The sequence below is a fragment of the Muscardinus avellanarius genome, assembly GCF_963383645.1.
Source record: "Muscardinus avellanarius genome assembly, chromosome: 14".
In the NCBI taxonomy this organism is placed as follows: domain Eukaryota; kingdom Metazoa; phylum Chordata; class Mammalia; order Rodentia; family Gliridae; genus Muscardinus; species Muscardinus avellanarius.
Genome location: NC_137800.1, coordinates 4,535,215 through 4,560,698, shown reverse-complemented (window position 1 = coordinate 4,560,698; position 25,484 = coordinate 4,535,215). Strand labels below are relative to the sequence as shown.

Genomic DNA, 25,484 nt, shown 5'->3' with positions numbered 1-25,484 from the left:
GTAGACATTCACCTCTTCAAGTCCCATCGGGAGAGAGTCAAGTGGCAGATACCTCAAGAACTAAGCAGGCAGTGTAGACCGCACGAGAGAGAGTGGCGAGCAACAGGAAGTGCTGCGGTCACCTAACCTGGAAACGACAAGGAGCAGGCCTGCAGGGGCTCTGCACGGACACAGCCCCCCACTGCAAAGATCAGCTCCTGACACGCACTGTTGATACTAATCAGGCGCATAGCTCCCTTAGCTGAAAGAGACCCTTTTTTTTTAAAAGCTCAGTTCTGGTGTGTGGTCACGGTTGTTTTGATACATATACTTTTCTAAGAAACAAAACAAGAACCTCTGTTTCAGAACAAGGATGTTTGGAGGGTATATTCTTAGCATTTAGAAAGAGTAAACAGCCTCTTGGATTTTGGGTTATAGGCAAAAGCGTCGGAGTTTTATTTTTTCTTGATGATAGTTTCTAAGCAAAATATAAATCACTCTGTAACACAGAGTAAAAAAAATGGCTTTTGTTTGCTATACTTTAAAAGCCTATCCAGGATGACTATCAGTCATTTAAAAGATATTTAGAAAATGTATGTGATTCCATGTGAAGGTGACTTGGGCAAATGTGGTGTCTGCTTATCCACTAAAGGATGATGCTTCACGAGGGCGAGCGAAGCCAGAAGCCTGGGAGTCAGAGGCCAGGGGAGTACGTGGGAGAGACTGAAAGGACACACAGGAGGAGAGGGACGCGATGGCAGGCGCGACGGGGAGCGAGGGAGGCAGCGGTGCAGAAGCCAGGTTGGGCCTCGGCGAAGCGCAGGACACGGTCACTTGTTGCTGGGGCCGACCTGTCCCTCGGAGCCCCCTGTGTCCCCAGCCCCAGGGCCTGGGTGTGGCTGCATCTGGAGCTGGCTCCTCTGAGGATGCAGTCAGGCTACAAGGAAAGCGAAGGGCCCTGTGTGCGCCCAGATGGGAGCTAAAGAGAAGTTGGGGAACAAAGTTCCTATAATTGTGGAGCGGGACCAGCACAGGAGTGGGTGGGGGTCCGCAAGGGAGGTGCAGGGGAGGAGGCTGGAGAAAGGAAGGAGCCCAACGATGCTCTGTCCAGATATGAAGCCGCCGTGCGGGGGGAGCGGGAGCGGGGATCTGGAGGGGAACGCGCCGAGTGCTTGCGAGTCTCCATGACTGTCAACCTCATGACTACGTAAATCACGGTGCACTGATAAGAGTGTGTTTCAGAAAGAGAGGTCAGTGGGGTGGAGCGAATAAGAGGACCCCAAAGGGCGCAGGACACAGAGGAGGGCCACGGGAGGCGCCGGGAGAAGGCGGCACCTGGGAGCCCTGCGGAGGCCTCGCGGGCCAGCCCCGTGGAGGACACCGTCTCCCTGGGCTTCCAGCCTGCGGCGCTCCAACAGCTGCCTGCTCCCAGGCTGCCCGGTCTGGGTACTTGGCTATAGATGCCTAGCAAGCTAACATGTTGACTGGAGCCCACAGAGGAAGAAGCGGAGATCACTACCCAGAGGGCCTAAGATCATGCTGCCATGTGTGCCCCTACGCAGGACCGCAGGCCCAGCTCGCAGGGGCCAGCCCACCCTCGGCCCGCTCACCACCGTCCCAGCGGCACAGCCGTCGCGCTGCCCCTCCCGGCAGCACAGAGGAGCCCATGTCACCACGATGCAGGGGACAGCCTCCTGGTCAGGGTGCCTTGCCGGCCCTTTCCCTCCCCAGAACCTCCTGCAGCCCTGTGGAGCCAACGCCCAGCCACGCACTGCGCCCACCCACGACACCTGCTGGCAGGTGGCTGGGGAAGGCCAGGCCTTCCACACGAGCTGGGGAAGCGAAGCAGGTAGGGTCCAGCGAGACTCCTCTCCCTGGCGAGCTGCTCTCAGCTGTAAGGACCAGCAGGTGCCGAATGAGAGTATGACTGCTAAGATGTGTGGAGTCCCAGGCCTGAATCCAAGCCCCAGGCTGCCTGGCGGGGGAGGTGGCCACCACCAATCCCTGTCTTGAAACCTGTCCTCAGCGCTGGGTCCACAAAACGGGGGCTCCGAGGTGAACTGTGATGGTCCTGTGGTCAGCAGGAGCCGTCCTCGCCCCTCCCACTAGGGTCCCCACCAGGACCCGTCCTGTCTTGAAACCTCCATCCTACCTAAGACCCATTTTTCTGACAGGTACTTGGTTGCTGAGTTCTTCTTTCTGTCGTAGGGTCCGATGACGATGCCTGCGTGGTGAGGGCCGGAGCTGACCCGGCCGCCACACAGCAGGACCAGCTCACACAGCTTGGCCCTGGGGGGGCTGCTGGCCGGCGCGATGAACATCAGGGGCTGATCGGCAAAGAGGGCTCCTCGGTACTGCCCACCAGACAAATGGCGCTCACGTCGGCAGACCTGAGAGGAGACAGAAGAGACAGTCAGAGGGAAGGGGACCGACCGCCTCACCCTTCACGGAACGTCCGTGGACAACAAAGTGCACCTCCTTTTCTAGGAAGAGAACAGATCCAGTGTAAGGATGCCTTTCAGATAAATTTAAAATTCTGGTGACCCAAGAAAATAAGGACATAAATGACATAAAATCGACATTTTCCAAAGTGATCGTGAATAACACTTCCAAGGAAACAAATCTACAGGCAAAAATCCATGCTGGCCTTTGGATTACTACAAATTCTAAAACAAAATATTGAAAAGCAACAATTTTCATTAGATTGGTGAGAATCACATCTACATCCTGCACGTTCTGTCTAACTAATTTGGATGACTTGCGTGCACAAAGGCAGGCCCTTAGCCCTCTGTGCGAGCCACTCGTAGCTCTGATAGCATCATCTGACCCCAGGTGTGCCAGGAGCTAAGAAACGCTGCAAATGCAGGCCCCCAGTTTAGATGGGTTTTGGGAAAAGGAGGCAAAGCAAAGGCAGAATCCCTGTAGCCACTCCCAGGAGGGAAGTGTCCAGAGGATGCTCTGGCGAGTTGCTATGGAGATGCTTGGAAGAGTGTCATAGATAGTGGGAGGCATTTCAGAAATGGGGATGCAAAACCACACTTTTGTGTTGATAAACTTGTGGGCATCTGGTCGACCCAAGGGATGGCGGGGAGGTCTGTTATTCTAAACATGCATTTTGTCAATTACAACTTGATAAATGTTTTTTTTTTTTAAGTGCAGATGCCCTTTAAGAGATGTTGCTGAGGGTTATTTGTTTTGAGTATTTTAACCTGCTCCTACAATATCTGAGATCAATGGCCCAGAGAAATTAGGGATTTTGAAGGGAGGGATGTGGGAAAAAGGATGCATGGGGTGCAGGCCAGGGTGGGGCAGCAGGAGTCCTCTGGTCAGACACAGACGGGACCTGTAAGAGCCTCAGTCTATATCTCCCACAAAATCCCTGGGAGGGAGAAGTGTTCCTCTTGGTTTCTAAAGTCCCTTTGTTTATTTGTGGTCCTGGGGATGGAACCCAGGGCATTCTACCTCCGAGCTACACCCCCAGACCTATTTTATTTTTTATTTTGAAACAGGGCCGCACTGAGTTGCTGAGATTAGCCTCAAACTTGTAATTTTCTTGTCTCAGCCTCCAAAGTACTGGGATTACAGGCATGGGCCACCTCACCCAGCCTACTGCTGTTTTAACAAAAGAGGACTGTATATGAAAAAGTAGCTCCAGCCTTCGTGGGCTCCGCTCATCATGCTGAGTTGGCTGAGTCTGCTTGGTCCTAACCATGCAAACAATTCTATTTGTATGACAACTTTGTTAACACCTTAGCAATAGCCCAAGGTTCTGGAGAGATAGATAGTGGAAAGGGCTGTTAATTTAGTTTTGCGGATGAAGACAGCTGCATCAGGCCAAGAGACTGGTGGACTGAGAGTTGGTTTGATTCTGTGGGGTGTTTTCCTCGCTGTTAGAAATGACACCTAAGCAAAGCCACCTCTCTCCTTTGCTGGACACTGTCATGTCTACATGGGACGTGAGTGGGAAAATGCAAGCGTGGATCCTGAGTAACATTCCTAGGTCACGAGGCTGCTCGGGGGCCATCCTGCCTGTCCTTTTTATGTCAGAAAACAATGACTAATTCTCTAAGCGACTCTTTTGTTGGGCCTTTGTTTCCAGAAGCCCAAGAGTCGCCATGGTAAAGTTCTCAGACCCATTGCTCACTGGGGCGACCACTGTGAAGAGATTGCTGTGCACTCATGGGATTCTATACAAGTGCGCACATGAACGCTTATGACACGGTTTTTCTTGACGACACAAAGTAGGATCAAGTTTGTTATCTTGCTCTGTGTAAAGGCAGTAAATAACTTGTTTTTAATCCTGTGAAATGGGACTTTAGTAGCTAATTGATTTGTTACTCTTTCCTACCTTTATTGAGCATTTACTGTCTGCCAGGCACATGCAAGATGGTGGGTAAGAAATGATTACTAACACAGGGTCCCTAGCTTCAGTTTAAATCATATAACCCAAAATTCAATAAATTAAAATTCTTCCATTTTCGTATTTCTTCATCTTAACATCAATATTTTAAAAAATCTGATTCTCTGCTCAAAACAATTGAGACGCATGGTGCACTGATTCTCCAAACCTAAGTAGAATAATTTCTGGCTTAGCTCAATCAAGGATGAGGTTTCTTAAAATTACAATGTAACTGGGAAGTTTATCTTACAAATATACTCCGTGTGTATACAGGAACATGCATGTATCAAATATACTCCGTGTATATACAAATATACTCCCTGTGTATACAGGAACATGCATCAGCGGTGATGATTTGCACGTTTTACTTAGAAAACAATGGGATACACGATTATGCTCATTCCCGAGCGCTTAGGCCCTTTCCAGTAAGAGAAGGCCTTCAAAACAAGACGCCTCCCCGGTACTCCCGCAGGACCCAAGCCTGGTTAGTCATCTTGGCCTGGGAACTCCCACCTCACGATGGGACAGGTGTCTGAAACAGTTTCACCGAGGCCCTGCTCTGGAGAGTCCTTGTTAGGCTTCTGAGGCATACATCATACCACCATGCTACGCACATCATACTCCAGCGGACCGGACTTCGCCTGGAGAACACTGACCTTAGCTGTCCACTTTCTCTTCGGACAAGGCACCGTTTCCTTCCCCCGGCCCCCCACTGGCACATTTTCAAGTTGGCGGAGAATTCTAAGGTCACGAACTGCACAGAAGGTTAGGAAGGCGGCAGAGGGTGCTAGGTGCGCCAGAGGGTGCGTCTACGGCACCACAAGGGTGCCCGTGTGTCCCTTCAGGTGGGAAGGGCCTCGGGTGTGCGATTTCCCAAAGGGAACGTGCTCTGAATTGCCTTTGCGATCCCCTTTGTCACAGCCATTCACAGCAATTTGCTCAAAAGTATAATTTTGTTTCACACTTGTACGTACACACACACACACACAAACATACAAACTCCAGGGGTGTGTTGGGCCTGGCATGCGGGCATCACAGGACCACGGGGTGGGGTGGTCATTCCACAAGTAGCTCAGAGATGAGCAGGCTCGTTGACACCATCCTAAAAGTTGGCAGCTAAAAACGATTGAAAGGCGAAAAGAGAAAGCGAAACACAGATGTCATGCAAGCACCCCACCAACACTTGCAATGTGCTCTACTCAGAAGATGATCTCAAGAATGCCTTCATGGATTAGGGATACTGAAATGAGCCTGAAACGCCAGGCTCTTCCATGGGGGATGACTCCCCCGCCAGAGGAGACTCACAGGTGCCCCCACGAGAGCTGTTTACATGCCAGCGGAGGCCTTAGCTGGCTCAAAGGCTGAGAAAGTGACAGCCAGGCGACCGGGCGTGTGTGCGGGGTCTGAAAAGTAGAGTTTCCCAGGGAAACACAGCTTCCCCCACAGAACCCAGAGGCTTCTTTCTAAGAAGTCGTGGAAGGAAAGGGGACCGGTGGTTTACGGATGGCTCCAGGCTCCAGCAGCCTCCGAAACCAACAGGACCGTGCAGAGCCAGGTGCGGCCTGGTGGTGCTGCAGAGAGCCGCTGCGTTTGCTGCGGGCGGCGACGTGCCATGCTCTCACACTCGTGTCTGTGTTCTTGTGTGTACATGGAAGCCAAGGGGCAGCGGGAAGAAGGCGGGAATCTTGCTTTGCCCTGAGCTCCCTTGCACCCCGGCTGGTGGAAGACGAGGAGCGCACTGTCGTCTTAGCTGAGGCTGAGGAAGACACCAGCTCTGCTTACAAACGCTGGCTGCCTGAGCTTGAGTGTGTGTCTGCAGATCTGCAAATCAGACCCTGCAAATCTGTTTACCCAGAAGTCAGCCATAGCTGACTGTACTGTTGACCGAGCTAAGCAGAGCAGAGCCTGCCCCGTGGCTCTAGCTCCAAGGAATCCCAGCTGTGTATCCGTGACCAAGAAACGAAGCCCTACAGTTTTATTTATTACCCACAGGTAGGACAGTTCACTACTTGTAACCACTGGGTGCTGGATTTTCTGGAATTTTTATTTTATTTTTTTTGCGGTATTGGGGATAGAACCCAGGGACATTCTACTTCCAAGCTACACCCCCAGCCCTAACTTTTATTCTTTATTTTGAAACAGGATCTCACTGAGGTGCAAAGGGCCTCCTCACTAAGTAGCCAAGGCTGTCCACAAACTGCGATCCTCCTGCTCCAGCCTCCCAAACGCTGGGATTATACGCATGCACCACCACTCCCAATTTTATTTAGCTTTTGCGTGTGGTACCCAGGGGCATTCTACCTCTGAGCTACACCCCCAGCCCTATTTTCCCCACCCCTTTTTATTTTTGAAACAGCTTCTTGCTAAATTGCTGAGGCTAGCCTCGAACCTGTGATCCTCCTGCCTTAGCCTCCCAAGTACTGGGATTATAATTGTATGTAATGAGGATTACAGCCCCTGCTTCTATCAGCAGCTGAACCTAACACACCCCCAACCTGGGGGCCAGGCGAGGCCCGCCCGACCTCTACCCCCAAACCTGGGGCCAGGCGAGGCCCTCCTGGCCTCCACTCCCAACCCTGGGGCCAGGCGAGGCCCTCCTGGCCTCCACTCCCAACCCTGGGGCCAGGCGAGGCCCTCCTGGCCTCCACTCCCCTGCTGCCTCCTTTGCCTAGATAGCAGTTGACTCCTGCTCAGGCTGACCCCAGTGCATGACCTGGACTTTTGTCATCTCTTCAAAGATGCTCCCCGGATTCCCCGCTACACCAAGTCTCTACCACACCTATTATTTATTTATTTATTTATTTATTTATTTATTTATTTATTATTTGTGGTACTGGGGTTTCTGGAAACCCTTTTGCCTCCGGGCTACACTCCTAGACCTATTTTATACTTAAAAAAAAATTGGAAACAGGGTCTCTTAAGCCAGTGCGGCTGGCCTTGAACCTGCACAATCCTCTTGTCTCTGCTTCCCAAGTGTGGGGATTACAAGCGTGCGCTACCATGCCCGGCCTCTACCACACCTTTTATTTAATAAACACTCAGCACATACTAGTTGCCAGCACCAAGTGCTATACAAATATGAACTTACTAAGTCCCCGTACCAATTTGAAGGCAGGTACTGAAGATGGCAGAATGCCCACGTTGGCATGAAGGTGACTTTGATTTGAAGGCGGCTGAGACCGCCAACTCAAGGGCATCTGAATCTCCTCTGTCCTCCTGAAAACAGGAGGTGGAGATTCCCATGTGAGAGAGGAGCCCTGGGCACCAGGGGAAGCAGACATTGTCCGCTGGGGAGTCTCGGCCCAGGGCATGCTACACAAGCAAGTCTGTTTAAACGTCTTACCTCCCTTTCGCCTCCCCACATAATACAGTGACTTTCCCACAGCTGCCCGCTTTGTTCACCCAGCATAAAAGCACGCGGGCTCTGACTCTTCTTTGGGTCTTCGCTTCCTTTGAGGCTCCTGTGTTGGGTAGACTTTATATTTAGCTTGTATGCGTTTCTCCTCTGTATCTTCTATCCGTCCAATTCTCAGGCCTGCCACGGGTCCGGTGCACCTCACCTGCAGCCCTGTATCACCCCCTTTTCCCTGTGAAACTGAGGACGCATGAAGGAAATGGCCTGCCCAAGGCTGGAACGCTAAAGGCTGATGGCCAGGCGGGGAGCGGAGAACCCGCCTTCCTGAGGTCACCCTGCCCGCTCATGCACCCCACGGAGCAGAGTGAATGAGTGTGAGCTACAATTTTTAGGTGATGCATCGCAGGTGTGTGTGTGTGTGTGTGGGGGGGGGGGCTTACTCACAAGCTGAATGTACAGAGCAGCCAGGAGGCAGCGGCTCCCCATCCGTCACGTACCACGAGGCTCCATCCTCAGCCTGCGGAGGATCTCACCTGCTGTATCTTCCACATAAACCACCTTCCCTTTCAGCCTGGCTCGTTTCTTGGTTTTCTCACTGTCTCAGTGACCTGGTCTCGACGCTCTGGGAGCAGCTCTGCTCTCTCCCTCGACAGCCACCTGAGGTCCCGGTCGTCATACTTGGCCACAGCTCCTGTGGCAGCTGCTCGGCACGCTCCTTCTCTCTGGAGGCCGAGGCACAGCAGGGCGAAGGCAGTCCTGAGCTCCAGGAAGGGTGTGCTTAGTCTAAAGCTTGACTCTATTACTTGCTGTCTGTGTGGCCCCGGTAGGTCCTTAAGTCTCTTAGCTCTCAGCTTTTACACATGTGATTTTACTATCTGCCCGGCAGAAGTGCTGGAGAGAAAAAATAAAAATGTAGCCAGGCGTGGTGGCGCACGCTTGTAATCTCCGTGCATGGGAGGTGGAGACAGGAGGATCGCGTAGGTTTGAAGCCAGCCGCGCTGGCTTAAGAGACCCTGTTTCCAAAAATAAAAAAAAAATAGGTCTGGGAGTGTAGCCCGGAGGTAGAAGGGCTTCCAGGAACCCCAGTATCACCAATAAATAAATAAATAAATAAATAAATAAATAAATAAAAAAATAAAAATAAAAATGTATGCCAGGCACAGTGCCAGACTCCTAGGAAGTCACTAAATAAATGCCAATTATGATTTGTCATGGCTTTTCATTTCCTCCAATTTTTTTCTTTTTTTTGTGGTACTGGAGATGGAATCCAGGGGCCTCTACCTCTGGGCTACATTCCATATTTATATTTATTTTATTTGAAAACAGGGTCTCACTAAGCTGCTGAGAGCCTTACTAAGTAGCTAAGGCCGGCTTTGAGCCTGTGTGATCCTCCTGTCTCAGCCTCCCAAGCGCAGGGATTACAAACGTGCGCCACCATGCCCGGCTTATTTCCTTCAGTTTTTACATCTGAGGCCCCAGACAGTATGACTCCTACGATTCTGGTTTGCATAACTTGAGAGCCAGTGGTTCCAACCACTGAGATTAGGAAGATAGTATAATGCAGTTGCTAAAATTAGTAATTACATATTAAATAATAATTGCTAACATTTACTGAAAATTCATATTCTACATATCTGCTAAATTGTTCTAGGTACTTTCCATGAAATGTCTAATTGCTACAAAAATCCTGTAAGCATAGACTATCATTATCCACTTTTTACAGCTGACAGAACCGAGGTTCAGAATGATTTGACCAATGCGCCATATTGGAATGTTGTGAGACGGGTATTCCGACCAGCTCTGAGGGTCTCTTAGGACACAGGGAAGCCATGCCTTCCACTACTTGACTTTCTGAACACAGGGATGGTTAAAAGCCTCTGCATCTCAAGTATGACACCCTTAGAGCTACCAGTTCCTTGATATTAAATATCTCAGGCTTCTCAGGCCTTTAATTCTCTATCCATCACCAAAAAATCTTTCAAGTATTCTGAATACATTTCCATAGTGCAACTTCAAGTTTCATCATCTTGCTAGTCTGGGATTTGAAAGTACAGATATTACATATGGCGCCGGGGATCTTTCATCCCCAGCGACGAGGCCTTGCGTAGACCACCTGGTTGGATCTTAGCTTTCTTAGAGAAAAGCTACGGATGAAAACCTCCCAGGTGTGTTGTGGGGCTTGTCTTTCATTCCGACATTCTTGCGATCGTGTGCTTAATACTGCTGAATTCAGAAAAGTGTCTGATAGGCCATGGATCACTCTGCAGCAGGAAAGCCAGGCAAGAAATCAACTGGAGCTGAGGTTGTGGAGGAGCCAAAGATTGACGGACTGATCCTCAGCCTGTTCTCAAAGCAATTTACAGCACCTTGGGGAGTCAAGAGCGTATGCAAGTGAAGATATATAAGAGTGCCGTGCGTAAAGAATTATTTTCCCTTTTTAATTGATGCGTTTGATCACGCATCATTTTGAGGCTGAGTGAAGGAGGCATTGTGCACCCAGCACTGAGTGAGCGCCCTGCTCCGCTCCGCCCTCCCTCCCCAGGCAGGGCTCTGAGGCTGCACTGGGAAGTCTGTCCCTACATCGTGTGCAATGAAGTGCTTCTTTCATGGAGCCCCGCTGTCTACCTGAGAGCCCCCATCAGTCACTAGGGCTTCTGTTCTTTCTTCTAGAGACCCCTTTATATCCCAGTCCTCCCCAGCTCCTACATACACGGGAGGAATCGCACTTAGCGTAATATTCTCAAGGTCCACCCATTCTTCTGGCGAATGGTGTAACAGTGCCCAAAGTGGTAAGCGGGGAAGGGAGAGCCAGAGCGTTCTAGATCATGCACAACTACCCTCCCGCCCCCGGGCTTATGGCTATTTTTGTCAAGTCTGAGTTCTGGGGATGGGTTGGGAGAAGCCTCAGTCTCCATTCCAGTAGCAGCCCAGCCCACACATCTGCATTTGTTTAAGAGAACTGGATCCTCAGAGCATTTAACAGGCTGACAGCGGGGAGACCAGAGCATGTCAGAGCCAGGAGACACCGAAGGCCAGTAAAAACGACCCAGATGATTTAGACAATCCTTATGTTCTTGGCACTAGAGGCCTCTGGCAAAAACGTGTTGTCCAGCATGGGAATATAAGTTTATATAACTGGCCTTGGTTGAATACACATTTTAGAATGTTTCAAAAATAGAAATTGAAAAAAATTCCGAAGGATTTATCCAGAAAAGAAAAAAAAAGGAGTGGGTCATGGGCCGGGGAGGGGTGCCGGAGGTCCGCCTGGCTGGGGGCCCTCCGTGAGGGTTACCTGGTGCCGGTGATGTGACAGTGGTGATGGCAACCCCAGGAAAGAGCTGTGGTGCAGAGGAGGGAGACGAGGGCCTGGAGGGGCAGAGTCCAAGTCTCGTTTCAAGCAGAAAGCGAGAGGAGGCACGGAGGAAGGATGGTGCCAGCGCGGCTCTTCCAAGCTGGGTGTACAGGGCTCTCTGCTCCCCTCGCCGGATGGCCATCAGGCAAGGGGAGAGCTCCTGTCCTTACTCTTGCTGACTGCTACTCAGAAAACCAGCATCACAACTCAGAGCGTGCCAGGCTTGGAGCCGTAAAGGCTGCGTAAGTGATGGGAACATAACCGTCTTGGGAATCCATGAATAGCTTTATAAAAAACCGTAAATCTGGATTCCATGCCTCTTCGTTTTCAGTAACTGCAAGAAGTATGTCAAAGCTGGCCCAGAGGTGGCCCCCCGAGCGCTCAGGGCCTTCCCTTCGCTTCCTCACCGACAGCGTCAACTCTTCCCCAGCCCTTGGCTCCGAATGGCCTCAGGCTGCTTCTTAATTCTCATTTTCCAAAAGTCATGATAAACTACATATGAAAGTCACTCCTTGGCTTTATTGACTCTTTTATTTGATCCTTTAAAAACTGTCTGTTCGATGGCAATAAATGCGTAAACCTTATAAAAGCACTAGAGTAGGTCCACAGTAAATTGAAAGTTGAAGTCCTAAGCAGAAATTTGGAAAGGGCAGCACCCATCAACCCTACCGGGTTCTGCGGGCTTTCATTCTTCAGAGGAGCAGACAGGGATCTGCTGGCACATTAGAGCACCTGGGAAGCTGGTAAGACAGGCGGCAAGCCAGGAGCAGCGGTGCACGCCCGTCACCTCAGTACTGGGGAGGCTGAGACAGGAGGACCGAAGGGTCTGGGCCAGACTCAGGAACTTAGGGAGGTCCTCAGAAGCTTAACAAAATCCTGTTTCAAAATAAAAAGTCAAAAGGGCTGGGGCTGTAGCTCTGAGGTGGCATGCCTCTGGGTTCAATCCCCAGGACCATAGGCAGACAGACAGACAGACAGACAGACAGACACACACACACACACACACACCAGAGTCCCTGTCCCACTAATGAGGCCAGGGGCCCTGGCAGGGCAAGGCGAGGCTGGCCCTGGGAGCTCCCTCAGATCTCCACGTCCTAGCTGGCCGTGGGAGCTGAAAGGCTGAGACTCGGGGCGGTTGATTCTTCACTAGGGCCTCACTTCTGCAGTCCCAGGTTCCTGCCCTAGCAGACGCAGGAACAGCATTGAATATTTTCTTTTTTCTAAAATACTTATGGGTGCACTGTGTTTGTAGACGATGGTGAGATCCGTGTGATACGTTCATGTATGCACTTTGCATCCTTGGTCTGTTTTCTCCCCCACGCCCTCTCTCTCCCTCCTCTCTTCCCTCACACAGTAAAGATTTGTACTGAGATTCAAGTATAAGCATGACGCTGCTTGATGTTTCTTTATCAGACCCCTCCTCGGCCCCTCCCCTTCCACCACTCTAATGGGCTCCCCCTAATTTCCTGGGGTCCCCTTTCTTTCCTCTTTTTCTCTCCAGCTCCACGTAAGAGAGAAAAGATGTGGCACTTGGTTTTCTGAGTCTTGCGGATCTCCCTTAGCACGATGGCCTCCAGTTCCATGCACGTCATCTGTACTGACAGCAGCAAAACGTACCCATTCTAAACGCGCAAGTTGATTCCGACAAGCTGAGGTAGTAACAATTAAAACTTAGATTTCCCGTCATCCCAAAGAGTTCACTCCTGCCCCTTGGCACTAGTTACCACGAGAAAACCGAAGACACCAGAGCCGGCCCTTTGGCAAACCCCCCAGGTTCATGGAGCAAGAAATTAAGCACGTTCCTAATGGCTCTAAGGTCTCATGGAGATGGCTGCCTAGTAGAGGAAGTCAGGCACCAGCACTTCCACGTCCTGACTTTTCTTTCTTTCTTTCTTTCTTTCTTTCTTTCTTTCTTTCTTTCTTTCTTTCTTTCTTTCTTTTTTTGGTTTAATTTAGTATGTATTCATTCCTGGAAAGCTTTGAGATGCATTGGTCGGGGAGGAATAACAGTATCCCCAGGGGGCACTCTTGGGCGCTGACATCCTGGGCTTAGTGAAGACTGGCTGTGCACACACCCAGATAACCCACATGTACACAAACACACACGAATATGACACACCCAGATAACCCATGTACATGTCTGCACACAGCTATATACACATGTATATGAGCACGTGCCCATGTTCACACACGTCAACTTTAATTTTTTTCTATTTCCAGGCTATTCTAATTTAGGCTTGGCCTGATTTAGATTATCACGTCTTAAAATAGTCCAAACGGATTAACATCTGAAAACATACACAGAAAATAAAAATATGCTTTAAAGAGTGCAGAGAGGTCAGAGCCAGGAGCAAAGTTTAAAAGAGTCAAATATGCGGAGTTGGGCCAAGAGGTGACTAAGAGGGAAGGAGATAAGATCTGTCTACAAATACCTGGGGTTGTAAACAACAAGGAAAGCGACAAACCAAACTCGACCACAAAGGAGACCAGGAACTCACAGCTCAGAGAAAGGCAGTGACCTGAGCGGGAGCGGCTGTTCGCCCTCCCAGCCTTCTTGCCTGGTCCCTGGCTCGCCAGTGTTGGGCCACATCTCCCGTGGCCACAGCCACTGCTGTGGCTCCTGCCTCACAGGACGCCTCTGATGGCTGCACTGCCTCCATCAGTCGCTCCCTTCTACCCCGGGCTGCCTTCATCGCTGCCCTGGGAATCCTCCCGCTCACTCCAAACCCTGCCAGAACAGCCCGCAAGCTGGTGTTAGGGCCTCAAGCATTGGGACCCAAGCACCCTCCCTCCTGTCCAAGCAGCCTCCCGGATCTTTCTGCTCAAGGTCACTGGTTGCTCAAAATAGTCATGCAGCATTTTGAACTCTACCTCCTTGTGGCCTGACTCTATTTTATCTCGGGAGATTTATAGAGTGTCTTCAATGCACAAAGCAGAGGTTTCAAACAAAGAAATAAAAAAGATGTGGATCCCACTTTCAGGAATGTCATAATCTGGCAGAGACATACGGTAACAGTTATTTAAGCCAGGGCATATGAATTCTCCTTTTTATACTCTAGTATTTATATTGGTGACATAAAAATGTTACTGCTAGCCGGGCGTGGTGGCGCACGCTTGTAATCCTAGCACTTGGGAGGCTGAGACAGGAGGAATGCAGGTTCGAAGCCAGCCTCAGCTACTTAGTGAGGCTCTCAGCAACTTAGTAAGACATGTTTCCAATAAAGGCCTGGCTGGCACTCCCTGAAAGGCAGTAGTCCCCCTTTAAGAACATTCCTGTTTCCAAATAAAATATAAAATAAGTCTGGAGGTATAACAGGAGGTAGAAGGCCCAGGGGTTCCATCCCCAGTAGCATAAAAAACAAAACATTACTGCTAAACCACAGAAGAGGGTGAACTTAAATTTCCGGGAAGGTCTGAGGAGTGATACCTGGAGACCTGCCTTTAGATCACTGGGGAAGGCTGTGTGTCTCTGTGATGTGTGTAGTGTGCGGGAGCCTGTGTGTGTGCCGTGTGTGCCGTGTGGGGTGTTGGGTGGCGGGGAGGGCCAGGGCAGGGCGGGCGTGCTGCTCTGGCAGCAGGGCGGCTGGCACACAGCAGCTGGGTCAGGCAGCTGGCTCCTGTGCAGGCAGCGCGTGGGCAGGAAGGCGAGGCCCCATGCCACGGAGGAAGGTGAGCAGAGAGTGGGTTTGAGGAAAGGTCTGGATGCCCTGCTCCAGCCTGACCCTGCAGTCAGAGGGAAGTCACTAGAAAGGCCGCCTGATGAGATCTGCTTCCCAAAGGCACAGGCCACGGAGGCAGGAAGGGGCCATGGGGGCACTGCAGAGGCCGCCCACCCGCGAGGCGTGAGCTGCTGGGCCGTCCCTCTGTGGCTGCAGCAGGGAAGCCAGTCCCCGGAGCTGGGCTCGCCCTCCCCGGGCTCCGTCCTCCTGCCTACCTCCCTCACCCACGGCAGCCCGTCCTGCCTCTAGCTACAAGCGCCTGAGAGTCCTGGCATTAGGCAATGCCTCATCAGAGCTGCCCTCGGCAGGCCACAGCAGTTCAGGACCGGCAGACACCGCTCTGGGCAGCTCTTCCTCTAGCGCCCGCAGTGTCTCATCATTCACCCTGGGCTCTTCCGCATGTCTCACTATCCAAACATGTTTAAAGCCCTCGAGATACCTTCTTTTAATTTATTTTTTTCTGTACTGGGAATGGACCCCAGGGGCATCCTACCTCCGAGCTATACCCCCAACACTATTTTTTATTCTTTATTTGAAATAGGGTCTCACTGAGTTGCAAAGGGCCTCACTAAGTAGCTGAGGCTGTCTGCAAAGCATGATCCTCCTGTCTCAGCCTCCCGAATGCTGGGATTACAAGCGTGCACAACCACACCCGGTCCCTCAGAGATACCTTTTTGTCATAGTGATATTATTTTGTTCAGCGTTAATTAGTCAGCGAACAGAACCTTACTAAAAGAAACCTCTCAATTTTTTGGTCAACATCTTTACATCTTCTGGCCGGTCTGGGAAGAGTGACAGGGTGAACTCGCCCTGTCTGTTGGGTGGAGGTGTGCTGGAGACACGGCCAGCATAAGGCTGAGTGGCTGCCAGGCCCCAGGAGAGACCTGGTGTGCCGGGCAGGGCAGGTTATGCCACAGGCTCTGGGCTCAGGGCTCTCTCCACCCATGGGGTGGCCGGCAGGAATGTTCTTAAAGGGGGACTCCTGCCTTTCAGGGAGTGCCAACCAGGCCTGGAGCTTCTTGAGCAGAAGGGCAGGTGGTCAGAGCAGCACAGAGCACACTCCACGTGCACTCGACCTGTCCCTTCTTGGGCTGCCCACTGAGCTCCACTGGAAATAGCCACCAGGCCTGTTAGCATACCAGTGAGTTCTTAAAAATCTAAACTCTGAGCCGGGTGTGATGGCGCACGCCGGTAAACCCAGCATTTGGGAGGCTGAGACAGGAGGATCTGGGTACACAGCCAGCCTCAGCTACTTAGGGAGGCCCTTTGCAACTCAGTGAGACCTTGTTTCAAAATAAAGAATAAAAAATAGGGCTGGGGATGTAGCTCAGAGGTAGAAAGTCCCTGGGTAACCCCCCCCCACACACAAATAAAAAATAAAAAACATCCCCCCAAAACAAAACAAAACACGGAACTCTGCCAATGTAGCTGTATTTTTTTGCGTATCTTATAGCAGTGTCCTAGCCTACTCTGTCAGAAAAAATTCCAACCTGGAGATTTCTGTGTCTAAACCAGCGCAGCTCCAAGACATTTCTCCAGCCTTCTAGCACCCGGAGCAAACCATCGGCTAGCTCCTGCAGTTGTTTCCTTCACAGACCACAGAAGCCGGCAGAAGGCACAGATATTAACCACATTACTCTTCACCACTTTCCAGCACAACTTTCCTGGCCAGGGGTTAGTTTTTACATAGTACCTCAAGGAGCTGAGCCACGGTTCTACTTTGGTTTCTCTCCTTTTGTATGCAGGTAATCACAAAAATGCATATATGTTCAAGCAAAGAATTCCCCACTGGCTCTATTTGTTTAACCTCGAGGGCAGATATTTTATAAAATTATATCGCAATCTTCAATTATATCTTTGTGTAATTTCCTACCCCCACTACTCTCGAAAAAACAAAATGAAGATAAAAAGTAAATCAAGGGAAAACTACCAGAGCCTATTTCCAACAACAGATGACTCAGAGAGCACCTGAGAATTTGTTGTACTTGTGTGTTCTGAGGTTCTGAACTTCCTGCCTCTATAAAATACCAAACAAGTTGTGTTTCCTTCACAAATAAGCTCTTACATCAAGCCCTGTTCCTATAATTTCAGGGTTTTGTCTCCATTCCAACATTTTCTTTGGCAAATGTAGAAACATTCTAATTAAAGTGGGGAAGAAAACAAGCGTCGTTCATCACAATAAGAGTAACGCGCAAGCACATCCTCGCTCTCTCACTCTTGCGAAGCGGGCTCCCCTCTGAACAGCCGGGGACAGGCGTCACGCAGTCCCTGACTAATTCCTAGGCAACGGCTGAGAGCAGCCTGAGTCACTTGAAAAGGAATTCCAAAGGTATCAATAATTCCTGTCACAAGCTTAACATTTTCTTAAGAATATCCTTCCGTCCCTCCGAGGAGGAAGACATTCCTTTGGGTAATCACGTAACGACATCAAGGTTTCTTTTTAAGGTGCTGAGCAGAGGAAGAGGCCTTCCTATTTATGTGACCGTGGAAACCAAGTTGAAAGGGGCGTTCACACTTCCCAGGCGTCCCTTAGATTTTCACTTTTACCAAGACTTTTAAAAGCCTGGGATGTGTTGCTGTAAGAAATAGCATCTAAACAGGTTGAATGCTTTTAAAAATACACAGCTGAACTGGTGAGAAGCTCTCAGGACCCATTCAAACATTCCCTCCACTCCCTAGTTAAGCAGGGCGTGTGTGTGTGTGTGTGTGTGTGTGTGTGTGTGTGTGTACAGATGCATCTTAGCACTGAGTTAAAATTAGAGCAAAAGCCCCTTTCTTTTAACATAAAGTACTGAATTTGGGGAAAGTCCCATTCTGAAGTGCGTGGACAGCGTGGCTGTGGTCAGACCACCCGGGTTCGAGGCGGCTCTGCAGAGTCCTGCAGTCAGGTAGGCAGGAACAGGCCCACCACGACAGCAGAGGACATTCTCTGACCAATGGCAGCAGCTCCCTCCTCTGCACTGAGGCCGCCCGCAGGCCCCAGCTCCCGCATGCACCTCGACAGAGCAGGCTGTGGGGAGTGGCAATCACTCCACGACTGTGAAGGTGGAAAGAGGAGCGCTCCTGGGCCACGCACCTGCCGGCTGCTCTCTTGGCTGGTGGGCCGGCAAGCTGGCCAACCCCGATGCTCAGGGACCCACAAACACGGACAGTCCTCTCTCCTTGCTGGCTGAGGTGGAGGACAGAGCTCCGCTCTTCAGTCTCTCAGTCTTCAATTCTGGGGCTTCTGCTTTGCCACCTCCACTCCCTGTACACACTCTGCTCCCGGCCGTGGGGCTCTGAGATGCTCACTCCTGGGTTGTTTCTTGGGCTTGTTCTCCACCCACCACTTCCTAACCCTGATCAATTCCCGAGTCTAGCACCAGGACGCCGTCTCTCAAGGAACGCAGGAGTCTTAATCACTGCTCTGGTTAACCTCCTTTGTGCCCCAGAACCGTCCCTTGCCAATCTCTGTGCATTCTCTGAGGATGCAGCTCTAATTAAAAACCCGTGAAGCTGACTGGAGAAGACAGCACCATCTGGAACGGGGCTACGCGCTCGGCAAGCTCTGGCCAGCGCCTCAGGGGAGGCTCCAGCCGAAGCGCAGGACGACCAACAGGCAGGGCTCTGCCTGAGCCTTCGAGGAGCTCACGCACCTTCTAGAGAATTAGGCATCAGAGCCAGGTGTGGCGGCGCTGTCTGTTACCCAGAACTTGGGAGCTAAGACAGGCGGGTCAGAGGTTTGAGATCAGACTTAGCAACCTATCGAGACTCTGTTTTAAAACATAAAAGAAAGTGCTGGCAGTGTAGCCTGGAGGTAGAATGCCCCTGGGCTTTTTCTGGTCCCAGGGCTCAGCCCTGGGCTTGCAAGTATGGCAGTCACAGCCCTGGAGCAAAGCAGGGACTGCCAGCCGAGCCGGCGGACGCTCTGGGCTGGCGGCGAGGTCCAGGACTCCAGGGGTGTCTGCCATTTACCTCTGCACGGTTCCTGCATTTCCAGCATGGAGCATCAAGTCCTCCTTGCGAGGCTCATCGGTGATCTGGGGCCAAAAGAACTGGCCCTGACTTTAGAGTTCCTGTTTTAGCCTTGTCTTCTAGATGTCTGATGTCTACCTGTGGCACAAGAAAACAAAGGCGGGCAACTGTCTTGCCCACTTCCTTCCTCTGGACATGGTCTCTGTATTGATAGGGATGGGGAAGACCACCCCGGGGGTCCTTTGAGGGCCCGGCGCTCTGCGCAGGGAATACGGGCACACTGCTCCGGCTCTTCAGCAGGGTCGGCTGTAGGTGACGTTGTGACCTTCACGGTAGTGCCCGAGTCAGCCCTAGGAACCAGGGGGCTGTGTCCAGCCTCCGTGGAGTCCAGCCCTTCCCCCGACCACTGGGCACTACCGCTCCTTGCTGCTCTCAGCGTGGCCTTCGGATCCGCCTGGGTTTTCTGCTGCCTCGGTCCTGACTGCACGCCGCATCCGCCTCTCTGTCTGTGCAGCCTCCGCGCTTGGTGCTGCCGCCCTTCTCCAAGCTCCCCGTCGAGTCGGACCATTCTCTGGTTGATCACGGGTCTTCTCTGCTGCAAATGTGTCACCTTTCGAGGAGACACTGGACACCAGCACAACAGAAACTTACCTTGCCACTGATCCTTCCAGCTCTACGGTTTGTCGGCAATCATCAGGTTCTGTCCCTGACTGCTGCTGGGAACACAGAGCCATGCACCCTGACTCGGTATTGTGACCGTCATTACTATTGCTTGAGTTCTTCATCTGCGATCCACTGCCTCCTTAGAGAAGTGGAAGTAGGTAGCCCTGCTACCACTGTGATGTGCGTCATCATGTCAAAGTGCCTTAACTGTGGTCTTGGAAACATCCCTGCCTCTTATCACCTGGTGTCATCCCCTCCCCAGCAGCGGGGGCCTCCCCGCAGACCCGAGCCCCATGGTGCCCTCAGCTCTGCTGTGCGGTGCCCGCACCCCTCTGCCTAGCCTGCTTCTCCGCCATGCCCCGCAATGCCGGGGGCTCCCACTCTGCACCCATGCCTCCCCCCAGCGACCGGCTTGGTTAACTTGCTCCTCTCTTTCAGTTGCCCTGACCAAGGACGGTTTGCTGCCAGCCTTGACCAAGTCCCCACCTCCTGACCCGCACCTTCTTCCCCCAATGCAGCCTCCGAGCGCCTTCACTTCTCACAGCCTCCCTCCTGCGCAGCATCGTCCCTCGAAGCCTCCTGAGAACCAGGCCAGGGTCTGGCACTGAGCGTGCTCAGCACGGCTTTCAACAGTGAGCCGCCCTGCTCTGCTGATGGCGCCAAGGACACGCAGGATGAAGTGTCGCGCCTCCTGTCCCCAAGTTAGCGAAGACTCACCTTAGCTTGCCTACCCATGACAGGCACGCCGTCTAAAGATTTATGAAGGGTTAATATATAAGTGAAAAGTAGTTTTGAAAAACTTTGATCTTACAGAAATGCCCGAAACTATTATGGAACTATTATGCCAGGGAGAAGGAGATAAAATAATCTCCCTCATACCTGTACAATTAGGGTACCCCTAGCCTGACTTGTGGACACAGGGCCTTACGCAGCGGGCTACAATTCTAACTCAGACGCAGTAAAGCCCCATCCTTCCTTCTCCATACCATCTTAGAAATGAGAGAGTATCGGTGCAAGGCCAACACGGTCTTTCCTATAGTTCTTGGCAAGAGAACTCAGGTGTTTGCACCATAATACCATCTTCTTCAGAAGAAAGCCAGTGGGTGATGCTGTGAACAACCCTCCCCAGGGGCCTGGCTTGAGCACAGCCTGCCGGAGCCCAGGACACCCAGCAACATGGTGGACGAGTCCTAGGCTCATTCTGTTTCCAGCTGTTGGGGCTGATCACTGGGCTCAAGTCTTGGTAATGCTCTAGGAGCATCTCTGTGGGACTACGGGTCGATCTTGTGCAGAAATCTCACGATCCGAGGTCTTGGAAACACGTTCCTATCGGGCACCAGGACACAGTGAACGCACAGGTATCATTCCAGAGCTGGCCCAGTGGTCAGGTACCATACAAGTCCTGCTGGGGATTCACTTCATTGGCTTTCCTCAAACAGTCCTTTATCATAGGACCCTGCATAAGCGAAGCCCCTGAGGAGGCACGCCCCAGCACGTCTGAAATGGCTGCAAGTATCTACTGTCGCATGCCAGGCACTCCTCATCTGTCGGGAGCCGCACAAAGTGCTTTCAAATGTCGCACTGAATCCCCACAGCAACCATGCTGGGCAGAAACTGCTGTCCTCATTTAACAGGTGAAGAAAGGGAGGCTGGGTGCAAGTTTGTCTCCTAGGAGACGATGAAGTCTCCATTCCTGCCCTGTACCCTCAGCTCTGGGCACGTTGCTCCCAAGTCATCTTCATCTTGCGAGGCCTGAGTGGCACTTATGTGGCCTCAGGCAAAGCCAGGGCTGTGGCAGGAGGGAGCGAGCGAGGGAAGGGCAGGGAGCTTTGACTTGACAGCATTGAGCAACAATTTTCATAAAATATAATATTTATGAAAAGCACACAAAAACAGAGATAACTAACGCAAAATACTAAAATTTGATAACAGAGTCGGGAAGAGTTATATTACACACTTCTTTTTTAACTCTCTATTTGCTTGAAATTCTTCATGAATACAGGCACAACGGAAAAAAACTACTGGTGATGATACTGTACAACTTCACGCAGTTTTCCTTCCTCAGTTGGCCTCATGGAATTTCCCTCCTGCTCTCATCCCAGATTTTCCCAGCATTTTATTCTGGAAAATTTCAAATAGACAAGAGTTGAACAAAGTTCTCAGTGAACGTGATGGCTTATAACCACAACCTAGATACACACATAAAGTCATTTTGGACTCTTTTGTGTTTTAATAAACAGCATTGCCACAGATAAAATGAGGAGCTCAAGTTGCCAATAAGTAGAAACCAAATGGCTTTCTACTCAGATGTGTTGCAGAGGCTAAGTATCTCTTGGTGCTACTTCTGCCAAATCGAATCTCAAACATCAGCAATAATGTTTCCCTGAGGGTCCTGTGTCCTGGAACACAGTGTCTCCCCACGGGACACTGCCCACCTGCAGAACATGCTGAAAAGAGAACTCCGAAGCTAATGAAGGACTTTAATGTAGGTTGTGTCAAGGGCCTTCAGGGATTCAAAACCTGGAGGACCGGAGGGAAGGACACCTAGGTTCCTCAAACCATTCACGCCATGCCTCAGGTGATTTCCATGGGGACATTTCTATGACTTCTGAATAGATGGACTCCACAGGCCAGGAGAAGTTAGTAGAATCTATCAATCAACATTTGATAATCTGCAAACACCACAAGAGATCAAGATCTTAATAAGTAATAGCTCCAGAGTTCAACCACGAAAAGTAGCCCCAAACTGAGAAGCCCAGGCACTATTAAAAGCAGGCAAGCAGTCAAGGAGACGGTCGCCGGCTGAGCCAGGTATCTCAGTGTGCAGAACTCTCAGAGCTTTGGGGTCGTGAGGAGGTGGCTGTGTTCCTGCAGCAGAGAAGCCCCACAGATGACAAAGAGCACCCTTCTGCCCACCCCAGGGTAGCCGTGAAAACTGAATAAGCGAATGCACGCACACGTACAAGCTTGAACTTTGGAACTCTAAGTTGCTCTTCCATTTATTTTTCAAATTTTCTTATGATTTTTAAACTATTTTATATTTTTATAAACTATTACTTGGGATAATGTCTCAATACAAACTGGAATCCAACATGTCAATGCTTCAGAATCAGATCCCAGGTGAGGCCCCCAGGTCCACATGAATCCAGGTGCGATTTGATGTGAGTTAGAGAAACAGCTTCCTCCTCAGGGCCAGGCTCACTTTCTGTTCTTGGCTTAGGTTTTAGCTACACTGGCTTATGACACATTTCAGAAAACACAGACCAAAGGATTTCACGTCTTCATGCACAAGTGACTGCTGGCCAATACGCATGTGAGAGCAGTTATCGCTCTTCCCCGTCCTCCCTTGGTCGCCATGCTGGCTGCAGGGCCTGCTCTTGTTCCGAGGCACGACTCCTGCACACGTGGCCCTTAGCTGTGCCCCCATTCTATACCATCACACTGTGCCACAGAAATGACTTTTCTTCTGCTTGTTTTATACATCCTGAAGGCTTTTTTTCACTCTTCTTCTTTCTCCTATTTTGAGAGCTTCTTCTTCTTTCCTCCTCCTCCTCCTCCTCCTCCTCCCCCCCCTCCTCCTCTTCCTTTTTAGTACCAGGGATGGAACCCAGGGGCATTCTACCTCCGAGCTACACCCCCAGCCCTAGTTTTTAGACTTTTCCTTTTTGAAACAGGGTCTCACTGAGATGCAGAGGCCTCCCTAAGTAGCTGAGACTGTCTGTGAACCGCGATCCTCCGGTCTCTGCCTCCCGAATGCTGGGATTACAAGCGTGAGCCACCACGCCCGGTGCAAGAACTTCTTGACTTACGTAGCCCTACAGGAGGGTAACATTTGGAATGTCATAGAGAAGATCATTCCTGGGCATGATATGTGTTTTTCTTAGGGATGTGTTTCAGGTTAACAATAATCCTTAGGCACTGGGACTTCTTTTTTTAATCATTCTAATTATCACAAAGTCACCCAGTAGGTGCCGCTGCATCTTCTGATCTCATAACTTTTACGACAAGGAAGGTCTGAAGGCAGCCAGTGGTGCTACAGTGACTTAAACATCAGCACATCTTTGAGACGACTGTGCATAAGTGTGGCTGTGACACAGCCCACAGCAACACTGGGAACGGCTGGGGGAACCTGGGAGACATCGACTGGCGAGAGTATTTATTTGTGCTTATTGCCGAGCTTAGCAAAACATCCCCATGAGATGAAACACGTGCGTGGCCGGCACACAGTAGGCCTGCAGTGGAGTCTGCCTTCCTTCCTCTTCCCACTAGCTCATCTTCCTGAAGACAACAATTCTGCCATTCATTCAGGATTTCATCCCGCCCAGATGCTGGCTCTTGAATGACACCTGAGCGGGACACACTGATGTCACAAAGCCTGGAATTTCTGGTGGGAAACCAGCAGTGGATGAACTCATTGGATACAAAATCCTGTTTTCATGTCAATATCCTTAGTAATAAAATATGAGGGAAGAGGAAGTGTGCCATATAAATATTCTTCACTCCCTCTTTGTGCTGAAAGAGATTCCTATAAGATGAGGCATCAGTTGTTCTTCAAGAAGTAGGGGGAAAATGTCCTTTTCACATATTAAGTGAAACACCACCCTAAGGTCTGAGCTCCATAAAGTCATTCTATGCTCCCTGCCGTTTGGCACTATAGACAAATCTGTTTTCCCTGAGACTATATGGAAGAGGGTTGGGCCCAGGGGCATTCTACCTCGAAGGCTGTACTTCAAACTATAACTTCAGCCCTTAAAAAAGAAAAAAATAATTGAAACGGCCTCACTAGATTGGCCAGAGTCTTGCTAAGCTGCAAAGGCTGGTCTTGAATCTGTGATCCTCCCATCTCAGCCTCGCAGATTCTGGGATTACAGCCTTGTGCCATCATAAGTGGCTCAAAGATACATTTCTAAGCCTATGAATAGCAGGAGGAAGATGGCCGGTAACTTGGGAGAGAGATGCCCTCGCTGTGTGCAAAGACCTTTGCGTCAGGAGGACTGAATCAACATGAGACTCCGCCAAGGAGGTGGTGCCGCCGACGCGCGGGGCCCAGCGTGCCGGGTGGCCCGGCCACCTCCAAAGGCGGCGGCAGGCAGGCGTGTGCTTTGTCCAGGCCAAATGGTCTTCGCAGAGTAGCTTCAGAAGCTAGTTTGCCCCAGTATCTGAAAGGAAGGATGGCGTCATTCGTTCTTAGGACAGCTTTTGTAGTTCGAGCTGCAAGGGAACTTGAGTTCACATGAGACAAGCTATAGAAGCTGCACGCCGTTACTGCAGCCTCAGCCGGGTTCCACGCTGCAGACACGAGGCTACTGTGTTTACAAATCTGTCCTGAAATCACACGGCAGGATTGGCTGTGGATAATATGGCACAAGCCAAGTTTTTCAGTCACCAGCCTTTACTTTATACAGAGGGGAAGAAAACAGTTACATGTACAGGTGATTTCATTTGGTTGTGAATGGACAGCGCAGGAGGATTCTAATTGAGAATCCCGCCAGAATGAGGGGAAAATGATATCTACTACAAACATTTTAATAAAAGAAAAATAATTTATAGGAGTCTTTTAATTTATGACATCAAGAAAAGCAGACTAGGGAGGGCTTCTAGACCGTGCTAACTGTAGGTCTCTGAGGTCACTGCAGCAGTGCCGGCAGGCCCTGGGACCAGCCTGTGTCCATGGGAAGGCTGGACAGCGGTGCCGCCGCCACGTCTCAAGCAGTGGTGACCACACAGACTGCACTCCCTGCAGTGTTCACCCAAACTCTTGTTGAAACAGGAAGCTCATGGGACAGCTGTCGTGGGTGGATGCACTCTCTCCACGGACTCACGCTGCCTCTTAGCCACACTCCAGCCTGGGAGAGCTTCCCGACATTCCTCATGCGTCCTTTCTGTGCCACACAAAAATCCAGAAATCAGACACTGTGTGCACTTCTGAACATGTCTGAAAAATACAGATTTGCCCCTAATACTCAAACTGAACTGCTGGGGAATAGTTTATGCTATGAAACGTGACTTCTATCATACTGTAGAGAATGTGGGAGTAGAGTTAGGACTGATTCATTGATTAGC

General features: G+C 50.8%; 1 protein-coding gene across 1 annotated transcript in view; it reads right to left on the bottom strand.

Annotated features, from left to right (window-relative positions):
* MCPH1 (microcephalin 1) overlaps nt 1-25,484 on the bottom strand; it is a gene marked incomplete at both ends in the record, with an annotated part of 174,063 nt that overhangs the window by 10,530 nt on the left and 138,049 nt on the right. Inside the window, one exon of the mRNA XM_080710905.1 lies at nt 2,132-2,369. Coding sequence (XP_080567031.1) covers nt 2,132-2,369 — 238 coding nt within the window. The remainder of the gene's footprint in view (nt 1-2,131; nt 2,370-25,484) is intronic.